This window comes from Sebastes fasciatus, chromosome 4, assembly GCF_043250625.1.
Source record: "Sebastes fasciatus isolate fSebFas1 chromosome 4, fSebFas1.pri, whole genome shotgun sequence".
NCBI classification, from domain to species: domain Eukaryota; kingdom Metazoa; phylum Chordata; class Actinopteri; order Perciformes; family Sebastidae; genus Sebastes; species Sebastes fasciatus.
This window is the reverse complement of record NC_133798.1, coordinates 33941075-33955116: the sequence shown is the minus strand read 5'-3', so window position 1 is coordinate 33955116 and position 14042 is coordinate 33941075. Positions and strand designations below refer to the sequence as shown.

Below are 14042 nucleotides of genomic sequence, written 5' to 3'. Positions count from 1 at the left end.
TGATCTGATCCATCCGGTTAAATCTGCACTTTATAGTTCTTGTCTATCTTGGACACCTTCTATGATCTTTCATAATATAGATAGGTTTTAGTATGCATTATTCATGAAAGACTGAAGGGTGACATTTTAACCCTCAGACCCCTCTGTCTGTTTTACAAGGCCTGTAAATAAAGAAAACAGTAATTTGCTGTCAGGTTTTAAACAGGTCTGCATTGACTTTATCAATGAGCAGCCTTTTTCAAATCCAATGTGTGGTATGCCATGAACTTTGTGCTCACTTCTGGTATAAAAACATTCACATTTCACTGCATGAAAGATTATAAGATTCAATGAAATTCATTTGAAAGCATAATTTTCAAAATGACAGGTTAGATATATTGTTTGAATGGTTTGGTTTGACATCACTTAAATTCACACTATTCATGTTCTTTCATAGGTTAGTTTTAGATTAAAGTATTTTTTAGACTTATTTTTATTGGTATTTTTTCATTATACAAAATATAGTCATCTTTGCATGTCGATACATTCCCACATCCTCTCGTCCAAGGTCACATATTACAGAAATAAATCAAATATACACATACAGAAAAAGTAATTAGACAAATAATAATAGTGATGGTAATAGTAGGTAATTAGGAAAATAATGATAAAACACAAAAATGAATGTACCAATAATACCTGAGAGGGAATTCTTTACTGTTATTCTGGAAAAGGTACCACATGTGACTTTTAACAACAAAATAATATCTTTAAGCCACTGAGGGACGAACGGGAGAACTTGTTCGGACGCGTGCTCTAAAAACAAACCAATGTCCAGTGCGCTGGATCAGTTGTATTTATTCACAGTTTCACATCTCATCATAGAATCATGTAGATATCTGCATATTGTTCTTCCCCTGTTTCCATTCAGCAGAATCCAAGCCAACAAGTTACACACGGCACGGTCAAAAACTGTTTGGCTTCCCGTCTTACACACCCCTGATCCTCATCACCTGAGAGCTTACCTATATGCACTTTCATATAATAATGTTCCACCATGTGGTCAATGCTAGAACATTCACTCTGTTATCCAAAAAAAAACCAACTACATTAGGGCTCCAACACTACATATTACCAAGCGAAATACATAATACCTGTTGTATACCTCCAATGGAATGGACAAACTAGAGGAAACTGTCCATGGCTGTCTTTAAATTATGGGGCTATAAGACTGACTACCTGTCTATCCAACACGCAGCTGTCCAAACCGCGAAAAGTTCCCATCCCAGAGCGCTACGTAGAGTCCGACCCTGATGAGCCTCTGAGTCCAGAGGAGCTGGAGGAACGCTCCCGCCGGGCCGAGCGCATCAAGAACCTGCTGGCTAAATCCAGGTAGACGGCACTCAAATAATGACAAGGGAGTTGGGTTTCTATTTTTTGGTGTTTAACACTGGGACCGTGTTAGTATGCGGAAGATGTTTGGAGTTAAATATTCTGTTTCTGCACCGATATACATACAGCGAGTTCAAAATGTCCACCATGGGGGTACAATCTACTGTATCCCAGATAGAAAATTAAAACCTAAATGGTAATCTATGCTATTCATGAATCCACTGGTTTTAAGTTATTTGTGTCCTTTCACAGTTTTCAGAACATACAGCCGTCTGCATCACTGGACTTCGGTGAGCTGGACTCGGCTCTGCAGCAGCAGGAGAGGATCATGAACGTGTCCCATGCACTGGCCTCCGAGGCCTCGCGCAAGAGCAAACTGGTCGCAGGTTAGTGTACTTACACGTTAATAAACATAATCAACAACCATCACCACTAAGACTTTCTTTAAACCCTTATACTCCAATTTTAACAATCCTAACCTTTACCTGAAAAGCAAGTCAAACAGCCTCATGAAGGAAAGACCAACCAAAATGTCCTCAATTTACAGAACTGTCCTGTAAACCTGAAATCAATTCGCACAAAGATAGAAGTACAAAAACACAGAGGAATAAAATCATCTTAGATTGCCATCTCAGACAAGAAACATGTGATTTGTCCCTGGTGTGCAGGGACTGAGTGGCTGGAGAGTCGGTGAGCATGTCTGGTCCAGGTACCTGCCATTTCCCTTTTGGGTGGTGTGAATTCATTGTGTTGTATCTCTCAGTATATGTATTTTGGTTTTGGTCAGGAATGTGCACAGATTGGTGACAAAGGGGACTCTTTAAAGGGGACCTATTATGCTCATTTCCAGGTTCATACGTACTTGTATTTTGGGGTTTCTACTAGAACATGTTTACATACTTTAATGTTAAAAAAAAAAAACGCTTTACTTGTCTGCTGTAGCACCTCGTACCTGTCTGAAACGCTCTGTTTGAGCTCCTGCCCCGCCACCTGCCCCGCCTTCCCCCTCTCAGAAAGCCCAGTCTGCTCTGATTGGTCAACAGAACCAAACTCTTCGAACTCCACTCCAGCTCAGCTCGAACTAGCTTTGTTTGAGGGCGTGCCAAACCAGCCGCTAGGCAGGTATTATGTAAATGTTTTACTTGGTGACATCACCACGTTACAGAAGAAACGGCACGACTTCAAGCAGGGCGTTACAGGAGCAGTGTTTCTGTGGGGGAGAGTAACTCCCTTTGGCGTGGACTTTGGGCTTTGCAACTTTGCAGACATTTTACATGTACAAAAAACTACGTAACGCACTAAAGGAAAGGGGAAAAAGCATAATAGGTCCCCTTTAAATCTACAAATGATGTACATAGTATGTTGGAATTTTTGTGTCCCGATTGAACCTGCAACTTTCGGTTGCAAGTTAACCAGATATTTCCTGTACATAATCTGAGGTTGGAACAGGAAAAATAAATTAATCCGTGAGAACAAAAAAGCGGATGACCTTCTGTACTTTTACTTCTTCTTTTACCTTTGACTGAACATTTTGTAGCTTGGTTTTGGAAGTCCCTGAACCAAATCTGTGCGCAGTCCTGGTGTATTTGTTATGGGTGACATACTCGCCAAAGAGCTTCAGGTTTCTTCTTGGCTCAGGTATCCTTAAGTGCTGTTTTGGTGAAATGTGGTGGTTTTGTGTGGGGTTTTGGTGCAAGTTGTGTGTGTGTTTTCAAAGTAAATAAAAAAAACCTGATCAAACTCTTGCCATATGAATGACATTCATACTATAGTATATATATATACACACTATTATACTACTGATTTGTGCTGCTCCTGTATTCCTCATGAATATAGTATTTACTGTAGTCTAGATCACATGGGTCAAACACTTAGTAGTAAATTACTTTTTGTTTTGCTGTCAGTTCACATATATTAAGTAATACACATATTTGCACATAATATTTGAGCCAGGTCTCCTTTAGGTATCAGATTTGCCAAACTACACAAAACGAAACTGTTACAAGAGACATTTTCTCCTCGGAGCAGTTTGTCCTCGTAAAAACAAAATCAAAAATGCTAATTAAATGTGTTTAGTTTAAAGGTGTATTTGCACTTATGATATCCTGACAGCAAGAATAAATAATGTCTTCCCTGTGTTTTCTCCTCAGCCAAAGCTGCTGCAGAGCACTGACCCAGAGGGACGGCCAACACAACCAAACAGAAGAGATTCTTTATGAAGGGGAAGAAAACTAATCATTTTTTCAGCAGTTAACAAACTGATTCACTTCTAACATATCTGTTTATTATGAGTGAGAACAAGACACATTTCAGTAGTTTTGATTCATAGTTTAGAAATATAATTAATTCTTGCTTGTGCACAATTAAGCAACAATAATTTATAACACGAGTGAAATGCTTTTTTCTTTTTTTAAATCTGCAATTAGCTGTTTTGTAGTTTGGTCTGTATTTTTATGAGTGAATAAAAGAAGAGTGAAAAGAAAGCCAACGCCAACATACTCAGACTACAGGAGGGATGTTTTCACATGAATCCTTTATTTATTACCTTGTTTGGCTAGACATGCTTGTTCAACTTCTACTGTATATTTTCTATATAACAATGATCATGGTCCTGTCAAATCAACTAAAATGCATTAGAATATGATTGATAATTAAAAAGAAAAAAACACATGAAAAAAGTAAAGTCATTTACAGAAAATAAATGTTTAAACAAGTTACTATTTGGTGTGCGTTTTCCTGAAGGTCAAAAATGTAATACATCCATTTTTCACAGATACACTCGAAACATTTGTCATAAGCTAAATAAACTAGAACTTAACTAACAGAATAATGAGAATGTTGATTTGCGGTAAGGAGAAACCCGCACAAGTATAAAGCCCGGAACACACCAGGAACGTCAGGAGCGCATGGCGGCTGCATTACCTGTTGTTTTTTATTTTGGCGTCCGTGTTAACAGGTTAGAGCAGCCACACTGCCCACGTGAGACGCGCGTCTCAGCTGCATCTCTTCTAGAGAAAAGAGGTCTCGCCTATTTTTGACGCGTGCGTTTCACAGCAACAACAGACAGTGAAAGTGATCCATTGACATCATACTGGCTATATTACTACAGTTTCAATGTCTAGACATCTGTAGAGTATGTCACGGACAGTGAAGGTGATCTATTGACATCATACCAGCAAGATTACTACATTTGCGATGTCCATCTATAGAATATGTTACGGAGATGAAAAAAGTAAAGACTTATTTTTAAATCAACACTTCCTGCTTTCATTTCAAAATAAAAGCCCTCAAGCGTTTTTTCTGTGGACAGAATTCCTTCATTTGTTAACACAAGGCTTTTATTCTGAAATATGTGTGCTGGACAGTGTTCTAGAGCATGCAGTGACTTGTAGAGCTCCATGAATGAATATAGTACGGAGTTTTAATTGTCGATTATTACTACTATTTACAAATTACCACACGTTTCTTAACCTTTCTCTGTCTAAAATAAATATAAATGACATTTATAATGAAATGAAATGGCCATTAAAAGGTAAACTATGTAGAAAGGGCTGACGGCAGCAGCTGACACGCAGCTGAAATGCAGCTGGTGTGAACACCCGATGCATGAATCACGCAGCCACCACGCCACGCAGACGCCACGCACTCTCGACGTTCCCTGTGTGTCCCGGGCGTTAGTATAAAAGTATAAAATGTTTCCTCATCACGATTCCACGTCAGCTCATGTCTGTGCGACCGTCCTTGCAAAAAGTGTAACAAAGGCTTCATCTCCCCCCCACCGCTGGCCACCAGCGCACTGTTTGGCTCAATTTCTGTAACCAGTGTAGCATGAAAGCATGGTGGACTTAGCTTGTTAGTTAGCTAGCTAGCTAGCTAACTAACAAGCCAGCCGCTAAAGGAGTTTAAAATCAAATTTAACAATTTTGCCTCATCCATACTCTCTTGTCACAGCGTAAGAAAACACATCACACATGTCAACAATGTATCATACTCACATTGGCTCGATTCAGGAACTCAGCTTAGTTAATATAGATGAAAAGCATGTTAGAAACAAGGCCACCTGACATCCCTTTATTTTCCCCATGAAGTTTGCTTAATTAGCATTCTTTTTTCAGCCTTTGATTTATTCTATGCACATGTTTTATGAACATATACATTGAATAGTTAGGGGTATTTAAGGCTATTCTGGCTGGCACAGAAGTAATGAAGAATCTGCAAACCCCAGCCTGAAACCCGGGTACACTGGCTCAGAGAATTTAGCGTGGAACGTGTGCAGATGCGTCATGGCGTTTGGGGATACAGCGTAGAAGGACAGAGTGCCAGCTGACCAGTCCAAGAACACCCCAACCCTTTTGGAGTTGAAGTAGGGGACAGATATGTCTGCATCACTCTTATTGTACCAGGCCGTGTATTTGCCGCGACAGTAACGCAGACTCCAGGACTGATCATTGTAGCCAAGGACACAATCGTTGCCTTTTGCTTTCCTGCTGATTCCGTTATAAGCCACTCCTATGCCCATCCAATCCCCAGTCCACTCTACCTCCCAGTAGCAATGACCAGACAGACCCTCTTCACCAAGAACTTGTCCCCAGTCTGTAAATCTCTCTGGGGTGTCAGGATATGGCTGAGCTGTTTCCATTCGCATCATTTTTTTGTTGTCTTCAGAAAAAGACAAGTGTGAATGGGCAGTATTCAGATCCATAGTAAGCTCATGAGCATCTGATGAAACACAAACAGGAAATGACATTACAAATTGTGTTTTCCAGCACCTAAAATTATGTTATCATAAACATTTTTCAGTTTTGCCTATATACACAATATTCAAGCCAGATACTCATATATTTAAGGATGAACAGCTTGACCGTTAAAATTGATTTGTTTGTTAAAAAAAACTAGAGACTTACATTTCTTCAGAGCTGATTTTAAGTAGCACTCTGCATTGCCGTCCAAGCTGGGGAACAATTAAAGAGATGACATTTGAAATGTAAACAGTCTTCTAAAATAGTTTACAGAACCAAAATAAAAACGACATTTAACCCTAAGTTATACCTGACAGTGAGGTGTTCAATGTCTTCCTGTAAACAGGACAGCAGCTCCATCCCCGGTTGCCCCGGATGATTGTAACTCAGATCCAGTTCCTTCAGGCGGGTGGGGTTGGTCCTCAGAGCTTTGGCCAAAAAACCACAGCCAATCTCTGTGATTCCACAGAACGGCAGCCTGAAATTGAAGAGTTAAACACATTTATTGCAATTCACAGAATGGTATTCACCAAAAGCAGATTCAAATTGGCTATGTGTTCACTTTAGGGATGCACCTATCCAACTTTTTCAGTCCCGATATTGATAGCGATACCTGGGCTTCGGGTACAGGCCGATATTGGTGCATCCCTAGTTCAGTTCAGTTTTGTTCTTCAATAGATTTTATAGATAACCTGCTTCAGCACATCTTCACAAACCTCAATTTTTCCAGCTGACATGTTGGACTAGCCAGTCCAACAGACAGAAGTTCAACTCCTGAGTCCTGCAGGTCATTATCACTCAGGTCCAACTCTTTCAGACATGAATTGCTTAGAATGGCTCCAAGCGCTTCGCAGCATTTCTCTGTGAGGTTGCATTCTTTAAGCCTTCAAAAGTAAAAGAAAAGAATTCAACATATAAGCATAATTTGCTGAATGTTTAATTGTGAAACATAACAAGGAATGAGAATCACCTACAAGATCTGCTGCCTGCACACTATTTTTTATGTTGCGGTTTCCCTGGTTCAGGTTTAACTGGATAATCTGCAGAACATCTTTACAGCACAAATCCTCAAGAGCCAAAGCCTTACGAGTGTCTGAATAATGGAACGTGTATGATACACTAGTCTACTACAGGAAGTTGAAAGAGAAAGCAAATATAACTTTACAACCACAAACTAGAGACCCAGAGCACTCACAGGATGGATGGCATTCCTAGCTAGATTGACAATAAGGGGGTTTCTGAGCAGTTTACACAACAGAATTATTGCCATCCAATCGCTGAAAAATGCAATTCTTGCAGAAATCCCCAAATGTCCCCCAAAAAGTTTTTGATACCAAATCACAGCATGGATTTTTCTATGGTGTTCCTCAAGGTCTTGGTGTCTTAATGTGGTATATTGGAGGGATTATTGATCATTTTTATCAATTCTTGATTGGTAAAAATGGTAAAAATGTAACACCAAATGTGTCTAACAAATTGTATCAACCCACAAATTGTTGAGACAACTTATGAGCCACAATAGAGCATGGAAATTACCATCACTGTTATCCTGTTCTTAGCCCTTTCACAATTTATTCTAATTAAATTATTAATAATTTTTTTATTTCGTATTTATGACTAGAAAACTTGACAGTGCTGAGCTGTATCTCAAATTAATCTTCAGGTTCCCAGCTTTCAGATGATGTACACCACTTCTATGTGACATCTACTGTTAACCTGCTATCTCCTCCAGAACATCCCCTGTCCCCCAACCCTCTAAAAAAGAGGGCAGAATGGTAAGGGTTTAAAAAGTAAAAAAAAAAGATATGTTCTTTACTTACAACACTACTCTGGATTCTTTGATCACTGGTTGCAGCCTCAGAAGACCCTCCTCTGATCTTGAATATTTCCTCAAGTCAAACTCATCCATTTCTTCCTTTGAGGTCAGCAACACAAAGGCCAGAGCAGACCACTGTGAAGGTGAAAGTTCGGTCTCTGACAAACTACCGGAGCTCAGGTAGTTCTGGATTTCCTCCAAAAGAGACTGATCATTCAGCTCACTGAGGCAGTGGAAGAGATTGATGCATCTTTCTGGGGAGAGATTTTGCCTGATCTTCTCCTTGATGTGCTCGACAATCTCCTCATTTCTCGGTGAGCTGCTGCCCATTGTGGTCAGAACTCTCTTCAGCAATGTCTGATTGTTGGTCTGCGAAAGGCCGAGAAGGAAACGCAGGAAAAGATCCAGGTGTCCGTTCTCACTCTGCAACGCCTTATCCACTGCACTCTTGAGAAGGTTGGTTGCTTCACTGGCAGCCTCCTGGACAGTGGTGGCTTCTTGTGGTTCCAGCAAGTTCTGACCGAAGCAGATGAATGTGTGAAGAACGTACATTGCGGCAAAAAACTCCTGAATGCTGAGATGCACGAAGCAGTAGACCTTCGCCAGATGAAATCCGAAGTCATTCTCCGAGATCTGTGTGAACACTCCTGAATATATTGCGGCATCAGTAACGTTGATGTTGTACTCGTTCAGTTCACTCTCATAGAAGATCATGTTGCCTTTCATCAGGTGCTCAAAGGCCAGTTTTCCAAGCTTCAAGATCATCTCTTCATCCACTTTCTCCTGGGGCTGCGTTTCCTCTTCTTCTATTGAATACTTTCGGGTTCTGATCAAGGAGTTGTATACCAGAAAGTTGGCATACATTTGTGTCAGAGTTTTAGGCATCTCTCCTGTGACCCCATCTTCCTCTATTCTCTTCCTTTCCGTTTCTTCTAAAATCCTCTGCAGGACGGTGGCGGATATCCAGCTGAAGACTGGTATGTGACACATGATATGGAGGCTCCTGGTTGCTTTAACGTGCGAGATGACTCTACCGGCCATGTTTTGATCAGAGATTTTTTTCCTGAAGTACTCCTCCTTCTGGGGGTCGTTGAACCCTCGTATCTCTGTCACGCGGTCAACGAGATCAACAGGAATGCGACTTGCAGCTGCAGGCCTGGAGGTAATCCAGATATGTGCCAAGGGCAGCAGGTTCCCCTGGATGAGATTTGTCAGTAGTTCATCCACTGAAGCTGGTTCTGAGACACTGTGGCAGGGCTCGTTGTGGTCAAAGTCCAGGGGAAGGCGGCACTCATCCAACCCATCAAATATCAGCACGAGCTTGTATTTGCCAAAATTTGAAATTCCTGATTCTTTTGCCTCCACAAGAAAATGGTGAAGAAGCTGCGTTAGCGTTAAGCGTCTCTCCATCAGGTTCAGCTCCCGAAACGGAAGATTAATCAGGAGTTGGATTTCCTGGTTAACCTTTCCCTCTGCCCATTCCAGATTAAACTTCTGCACAGAGATCGTTTTTCCAATGCCAGAGATTCCTTTAGTCAGCACGGTTCTGATGAATCGGTCCTGTCCGAGCAGAGGCTTAAAGATGTCTTCACATTTGATTGGCTTGTCTTCTGTTGTTCGTCTCCTGGTTGCAGCCTCGATCTGCCTGACCTCGTGTTCGTTATTAACAGTCCCACTGACTCCCTCTGTGATGTAGAGCTCAGTGTATACCTTGTTGAGAAGTGTCTGGGTCCCATGCTGTGCCACTCCCTCATAAATGTATTCAAACTTTTTCAGTTTGTGTCGGAGTTTGCGCTGGCAGACATCAAGCTCACCATAAATGTCTGGTTGTACAAAGAAAACAAAATGTTGGTGCATTAAAGTGGGGGCAGGCAGTATATTTTTTGGCATCATTGGGCAAAAAGTCCATAATAACCTTTCAGCATATTGTAATTCAAGTGTTCTGAGAGATAACTAGACTTATTATTGAATTGTTGCCCAATAACACCAAAAAATAAACTGCCTCCCCGAGCTTTAATTTCATTTGTCAGTAAGTTATAATGACACCAAATACATAAATTCTTCAAATTCGCCATGAAATTGGTTAAACATAGCACAATATCAGATATTGTCATTTTCAAAAATACATCACAACCACCCATATTTTAAATACTGCACATGTTCCTCCTCTTGGTACTCACGTTTCTCCAGTTTGTCAGCAAGCTCTGTTTGGCCCATTTCCTTTAAGACATGTAGTGTGATCTTCAGAACGCCCTCACCGGCACCATTGTCTTGCATTTTATCTGCAGTAGTCAAACTGTCTTCATCCTGCTTTTCACTCTCAGATTGTGATAGGTGAGGAAACAGCATCCTTTTGTACTTTTTCTGCTCACTAAGCAAAATGTTCTTGCTGTGTTCTTCCACCAACTGCGATGGAGAAAGTAGAATGACTCAAGCTGTTATACAGTAGGTTCACATCCAAGATACTCTGACCAACTCAAAAAAACAAATTAAACTCAACAACCTATAAAATATATACTACGGTTACTTTATGTGCATGAAGATGTATGGACAGACTACACACAGACGTAGCCTACCTTAAATATGTCATTGCCATCCATCTCTGTCGATTCTGAACAGTCATGTTGGTCCCTTGAGATAAATATTGAGTTATTATTAAGATGAATCAAGTCTGGTCGAGTTCAGACAGCTTGATTTTATATATACAGTATATATACACACACATAGATACACACACACATATCTTTCTCTCTCGATAGATAGATAGATTACACAGTTAAATAATACGAGCTGCAGAGAAGGAGCCTGTAGCTGCAAGATGGTACAAAGATTGTGACAGAGCTAATTTACAGTTATTGCCCTGCCCACAGTTTCCTAAACTCTACTGCATTTTGTCACCCGTGAGAAAACTAGCCACATCCGGTTTGATTGCAAAACACAAGAGTAAATTCACATCCTGAGAAACTAAATCCACCTATAAGATCATGATATTTTAGTTAGATCATAGCAGAGCTGTTACATCATGTATGTGTACACACACACACACACACATATGATTCAAACCAGAGCCACATCACCACCATGACTCAAAACACAGACATCATGTATGTACCTCTCAGAGTCTTCTTTAGTGAAGTCATGACGAATATTCATGGAGACGTCACTTTTCATTGACAAACAGGATGAGGTAGGTAAGTTTGATTTCTCAACATTAACCGAGCTGATAAAGAAAGACAGAAGAAAGACAGTATTTTATTCTCATTAAACAATATGTAGACACAAATAGGTGTCTGCATCAATATTCATGGCAATGTAGTCTGATGTCAATTATTGTCAAGATATGTATTGTAGCTATGCTAAGCCTACCGGTCAGCCACTTCTTTAGTGAAGTCATGACGAATCTCCATGGAGAAGTTACTTTTCATGGACAAACAGGATGACGCAGGCAACTGTGGCCCATCAGGATACGTTTCGGTCTCCTCGGCAGCGTCCATTTTTGAAGGTAATATCTATTTTGTTTATTATAGAGAAAAGTTATATTTTATACAGTCGTTCAGTTCAGTTTACATTTTGATTTTGCTCAATATGTAGAAACATTTTTGTTTTCTCTGTAACACAATACTTATAGTACCAACAATCATTAGAGCTCTATTACTTAGAAGTCTTAACATTAGAATAAAATGTTCCCAAATAGCTGCATCGACCATGTAAATATTCCAAATTCAACTCACCCATTCACAAAACAGGACAATCAACTTTCTACATCTGGAAACGGGGGATGGATGCCTACAGAATTTGATGATTAAAATCATTATTAGAACAGAAAAAACTACAATAAAGTGTCAATTTATATTATTAGGAACATATATGTTGACAATAATTATACTAAATAAAAACACTAAGGTGAACATTTGTCCAGCCAACTCTGTTTATTTGGCTGCACAATACGAGCAGCAGAGAAGGAACCTGTATAGCTGCAAGATGGTGACAGAGTTAGATAAGTTATTTCCCTGCCCACACACCTTCCTAACCTCTAGTGCATTTTTGGCACCCGTGAGTCAACTTTGCAAAGCCAAATCCAGTTTGACTGGAAAAAGGCGAGTTCACCTGATGTTGCACATCAATAGAACATAACAGAATTCACACCCTGAGAAACTAAATCCACCCATGACATCATGATATTTAGTTAGATCTCAGCAGAGCCGTTACATCGTTGGAGACGCCTGATAGTTTCAGTTTAGTTTCATTTTGTTTTCTCATTAGTGTTGTTTTGTGCAGTTTTATGTATGTACAAATAAATAAATAAATACATTAAATGAATGTACATAATATGTAGACAATATATTGTAGATTATACTACCTCCATGTGAACGACATTATAATTTCGTTCACATGGCGGTAGTATAATCTAATCTGCTCGCCGGTTTAGCCTATTCAAAAGAAAATGCACATAAAGCATGTTGTATTCTAGTTTTAGGCAACTTCAGACAACAAGCAGCAAATAAAAAACAGTTCGCCTCTCTATTAATTATTATAACCACACCGGTTAGTTAGTTGATCTACACAGTAAACTGGTTTAAAACTAATTTCCATCCAGATTAATTAATTAACATTAAAATGTAATATTTCTTTATGCAAAAACAGGAAAAGGAGCTTTACCTGCGGTGCCAAGGCGGTGCGCTTTCTTCCAGGAATTGAAGTGATACTGTAGGCTCGTTAGAGATGAAGTGCGCCTCGCGTGCAGCAGCAGCAGCAGCAGCAGCAGCAGCATGGGGGGCGGTGACAGAAAGCTGCGGTCCAGTCGGACAGTTTCCAGCAGCCTTCGGAGAAATGACAGGAAGTCACAGAAAAAAGTGACTTCCTGTTAGATCCGATCTGTAGGCCATTTGTAGTTTTCAGACCACGCTGGGATTTATTTATATATTATATATATATATTATTATATATTTGATTCTATCCTTTACTATTTTATATGTCTGCCTTTGTAAAGCACATAATGAACACTCGTTTTTGAAAAGTGTTATATATAGATAATATTCATTATTATAATTATTGTTATTATCAACCACACAAGATGTGTTTGTTAACTGATGAAACTGTACAAACACTGCACAACATGAGACTAATACAATCTAGTGTTAAATATTACTATTACACAGGAAGTTGTGACTTTCTACTACACGTGGTGTTTGCTGTCAAAACTGAGAGCCAATCAGCTGTTTGATCAGCTGCAGCATTCAGCTGGGTTCATAAAACAATTCTTCGGCTTTAAAAATGTAGGCTTCATCGGAATATATTATGCACAAATTGGTTTGCAACTCTCGCAGAAAGTTATTTTTTTTAGATGAAAATGTTAAAAGAAAATAAAAAAATACCATGAGGCAAATTATAATATATAATATACACACTTATTCAGAATAGCTACACTATCTGAATGTATCTAGCACCGGTTTCAATAAACAAGATGTTTTTACTAAATGCAATATTTACAATATTTACAGTGCATTCAGGCTCCTTCATTTTTCATGTTATATGTTGAAATCATTTAAAAAAAAAATAATTCTGCTTCAGTCTACACTCAGTAGGCTACCCCATAATGATAAAGCCAAAACAGGATTTTAGAAGTTTTATGCAAATTTACCCCATAATAAAGCCAAAATAGGATTTTAGAAGTTTTATGCAAATTTACCCCATAATGATAAAGCCAAAATGGTATTTTTTCATTCGTTTTTTGCAAATTTATCCCATAATAATAAAGCCAAATTAGGATTTTAGCAGTTTTATGCAAATTTATCCCATAATAAAGCCAAAACAATATTTTAGACGTTTTTTTTTGCAAATTTACTAAAGAAGATAAATAAATATCACCTAAGTATTGCTGAGTGTATGTATAGCATTAAGTATTCAGACCCTTGACTCAGTAGCCTACTTGGTTGAAGCACCTTTGTCAGAGATTACAGCCTCGGCTCTCAAAGTTTTGCAAACATGGATTTGGGGATTTTCTGCAGTAGATCCTCTTAGGCTTGTTCTGGGTCTGGTTGGTTTGGGGACTGTCGGTGGAAAGATATTTCAGGCCTTTGCAGAGATGTTTGATTGGGTTAAAGCCCAGATTCTGC

At 39.3% G+C, this 14042-nt stretch overlaps 2 protein-coding genes across 22 annotated transcripts in view; one reads left to right on the top strand and one right to left on the bottom strand.

Annotated features, from left to right (window-relative positions):
* LOC141766710 (pleckstrin homology domain-containing family A member 7-like) overlaps positions 1-4088 on the top strand; it is a 187322-nt gene extending 183234 nt beyond the window's left edge. For 15 of the 20 annotated variants that reach the window (XM_074633786.1, XM_074633785.1, XM_074633788.1 and 12 more), the window contains 4 exons: positions 1238-1371; positions 1624-1757; positions 2040-2080; positions 3522-4088. In XM_074633786.1, coding sequence (XP_074489887.1) covers positions 1238-1371; positions 1624-1757; positions 2040-2065 — 294 coding nt within the window. In that variant the 3' untranslated portion in view covers positions 2066-2080; positions 3522-4088. The remainder of the gene's footprint in view (positions 1-1237; positions 1372-1623; positions 1758-2039; positions 2081-3521) is intronic. The other 5 variants (XM_074633789.1, XM_074633784.1, XM_074633800.1 and 2 more) reach the window with 1 other exon arrangement.
* Positions 4089-5431: 1343 nt separating this feature from the next.
* Positions 5432-12743, bottom strand: LOC141766708 (NLR family CARD domain-containing protein 3-like). 2 transcript variants are annotated; one of them, XM_074633777.1, is made up of 11 exons: positions 12586-12743; positions 11658-11712; positions 11293-11435; positions 11039-11146; positions 10503-10557; positions 10107-10332; positions 7931-9749; positions 6827-6994; positions 6421-6588; positions 6276-6322; positions 5432-6090 (listed from the first exon to the last, which is right to left on the bottom strand). In XM_074633777.1, exons 3-11 carry the CDS (start codon positions 11418-11420, stop codon positions 5552-5554), a joined length of 3258 nt encoding a protein of 1085 aa, XP_074489878.1. In that variant the 5' UTR covers positions 11421-11435; positions 11658-11712; positions 12586-12743; the 3' UTR covers positions 5432-5551. The 2 variants fall into 2 exon arrangements, with proteins under 2 accessions (XP_074489878.1, XP_074489877.1); XM_074633776.1 differs by lacking the exon at positions 12586-12743 and having other exon boundaries at positions 5435-6090; positions 11658-11752.
* Between the last annotated feature and the right edge of the window lie 1299 nt (positions 12744-14042).

What these genes read in the sequence shown, in the direction of transcription:
- LOC141766708 (XM_074633776.1), bottom strand. Translation starts at nt 11,738, where the DNA reads ATGATTTTAATCATCAAATTCTGTAGGCATCCATCCCCCGTTTCCAGA. An exon ending in ACTAAAGAAGACTCTGAGAG is followed by an intron (nt 10,558 to 11,038) that starts GTACATACATGA and finishes ATTTATCTCAAG; the next exon opens with GGACCAACATGACTGTTCAG. An exon ending in ATGGCAATGACATATTTAAG is followed by an intron (nt 10,333 to 10,502) that starts GTAGGCTACGTC and finishes TCTCCATCGCAG; the next exon opens with TTGGTGGAAGAACACAGCAA.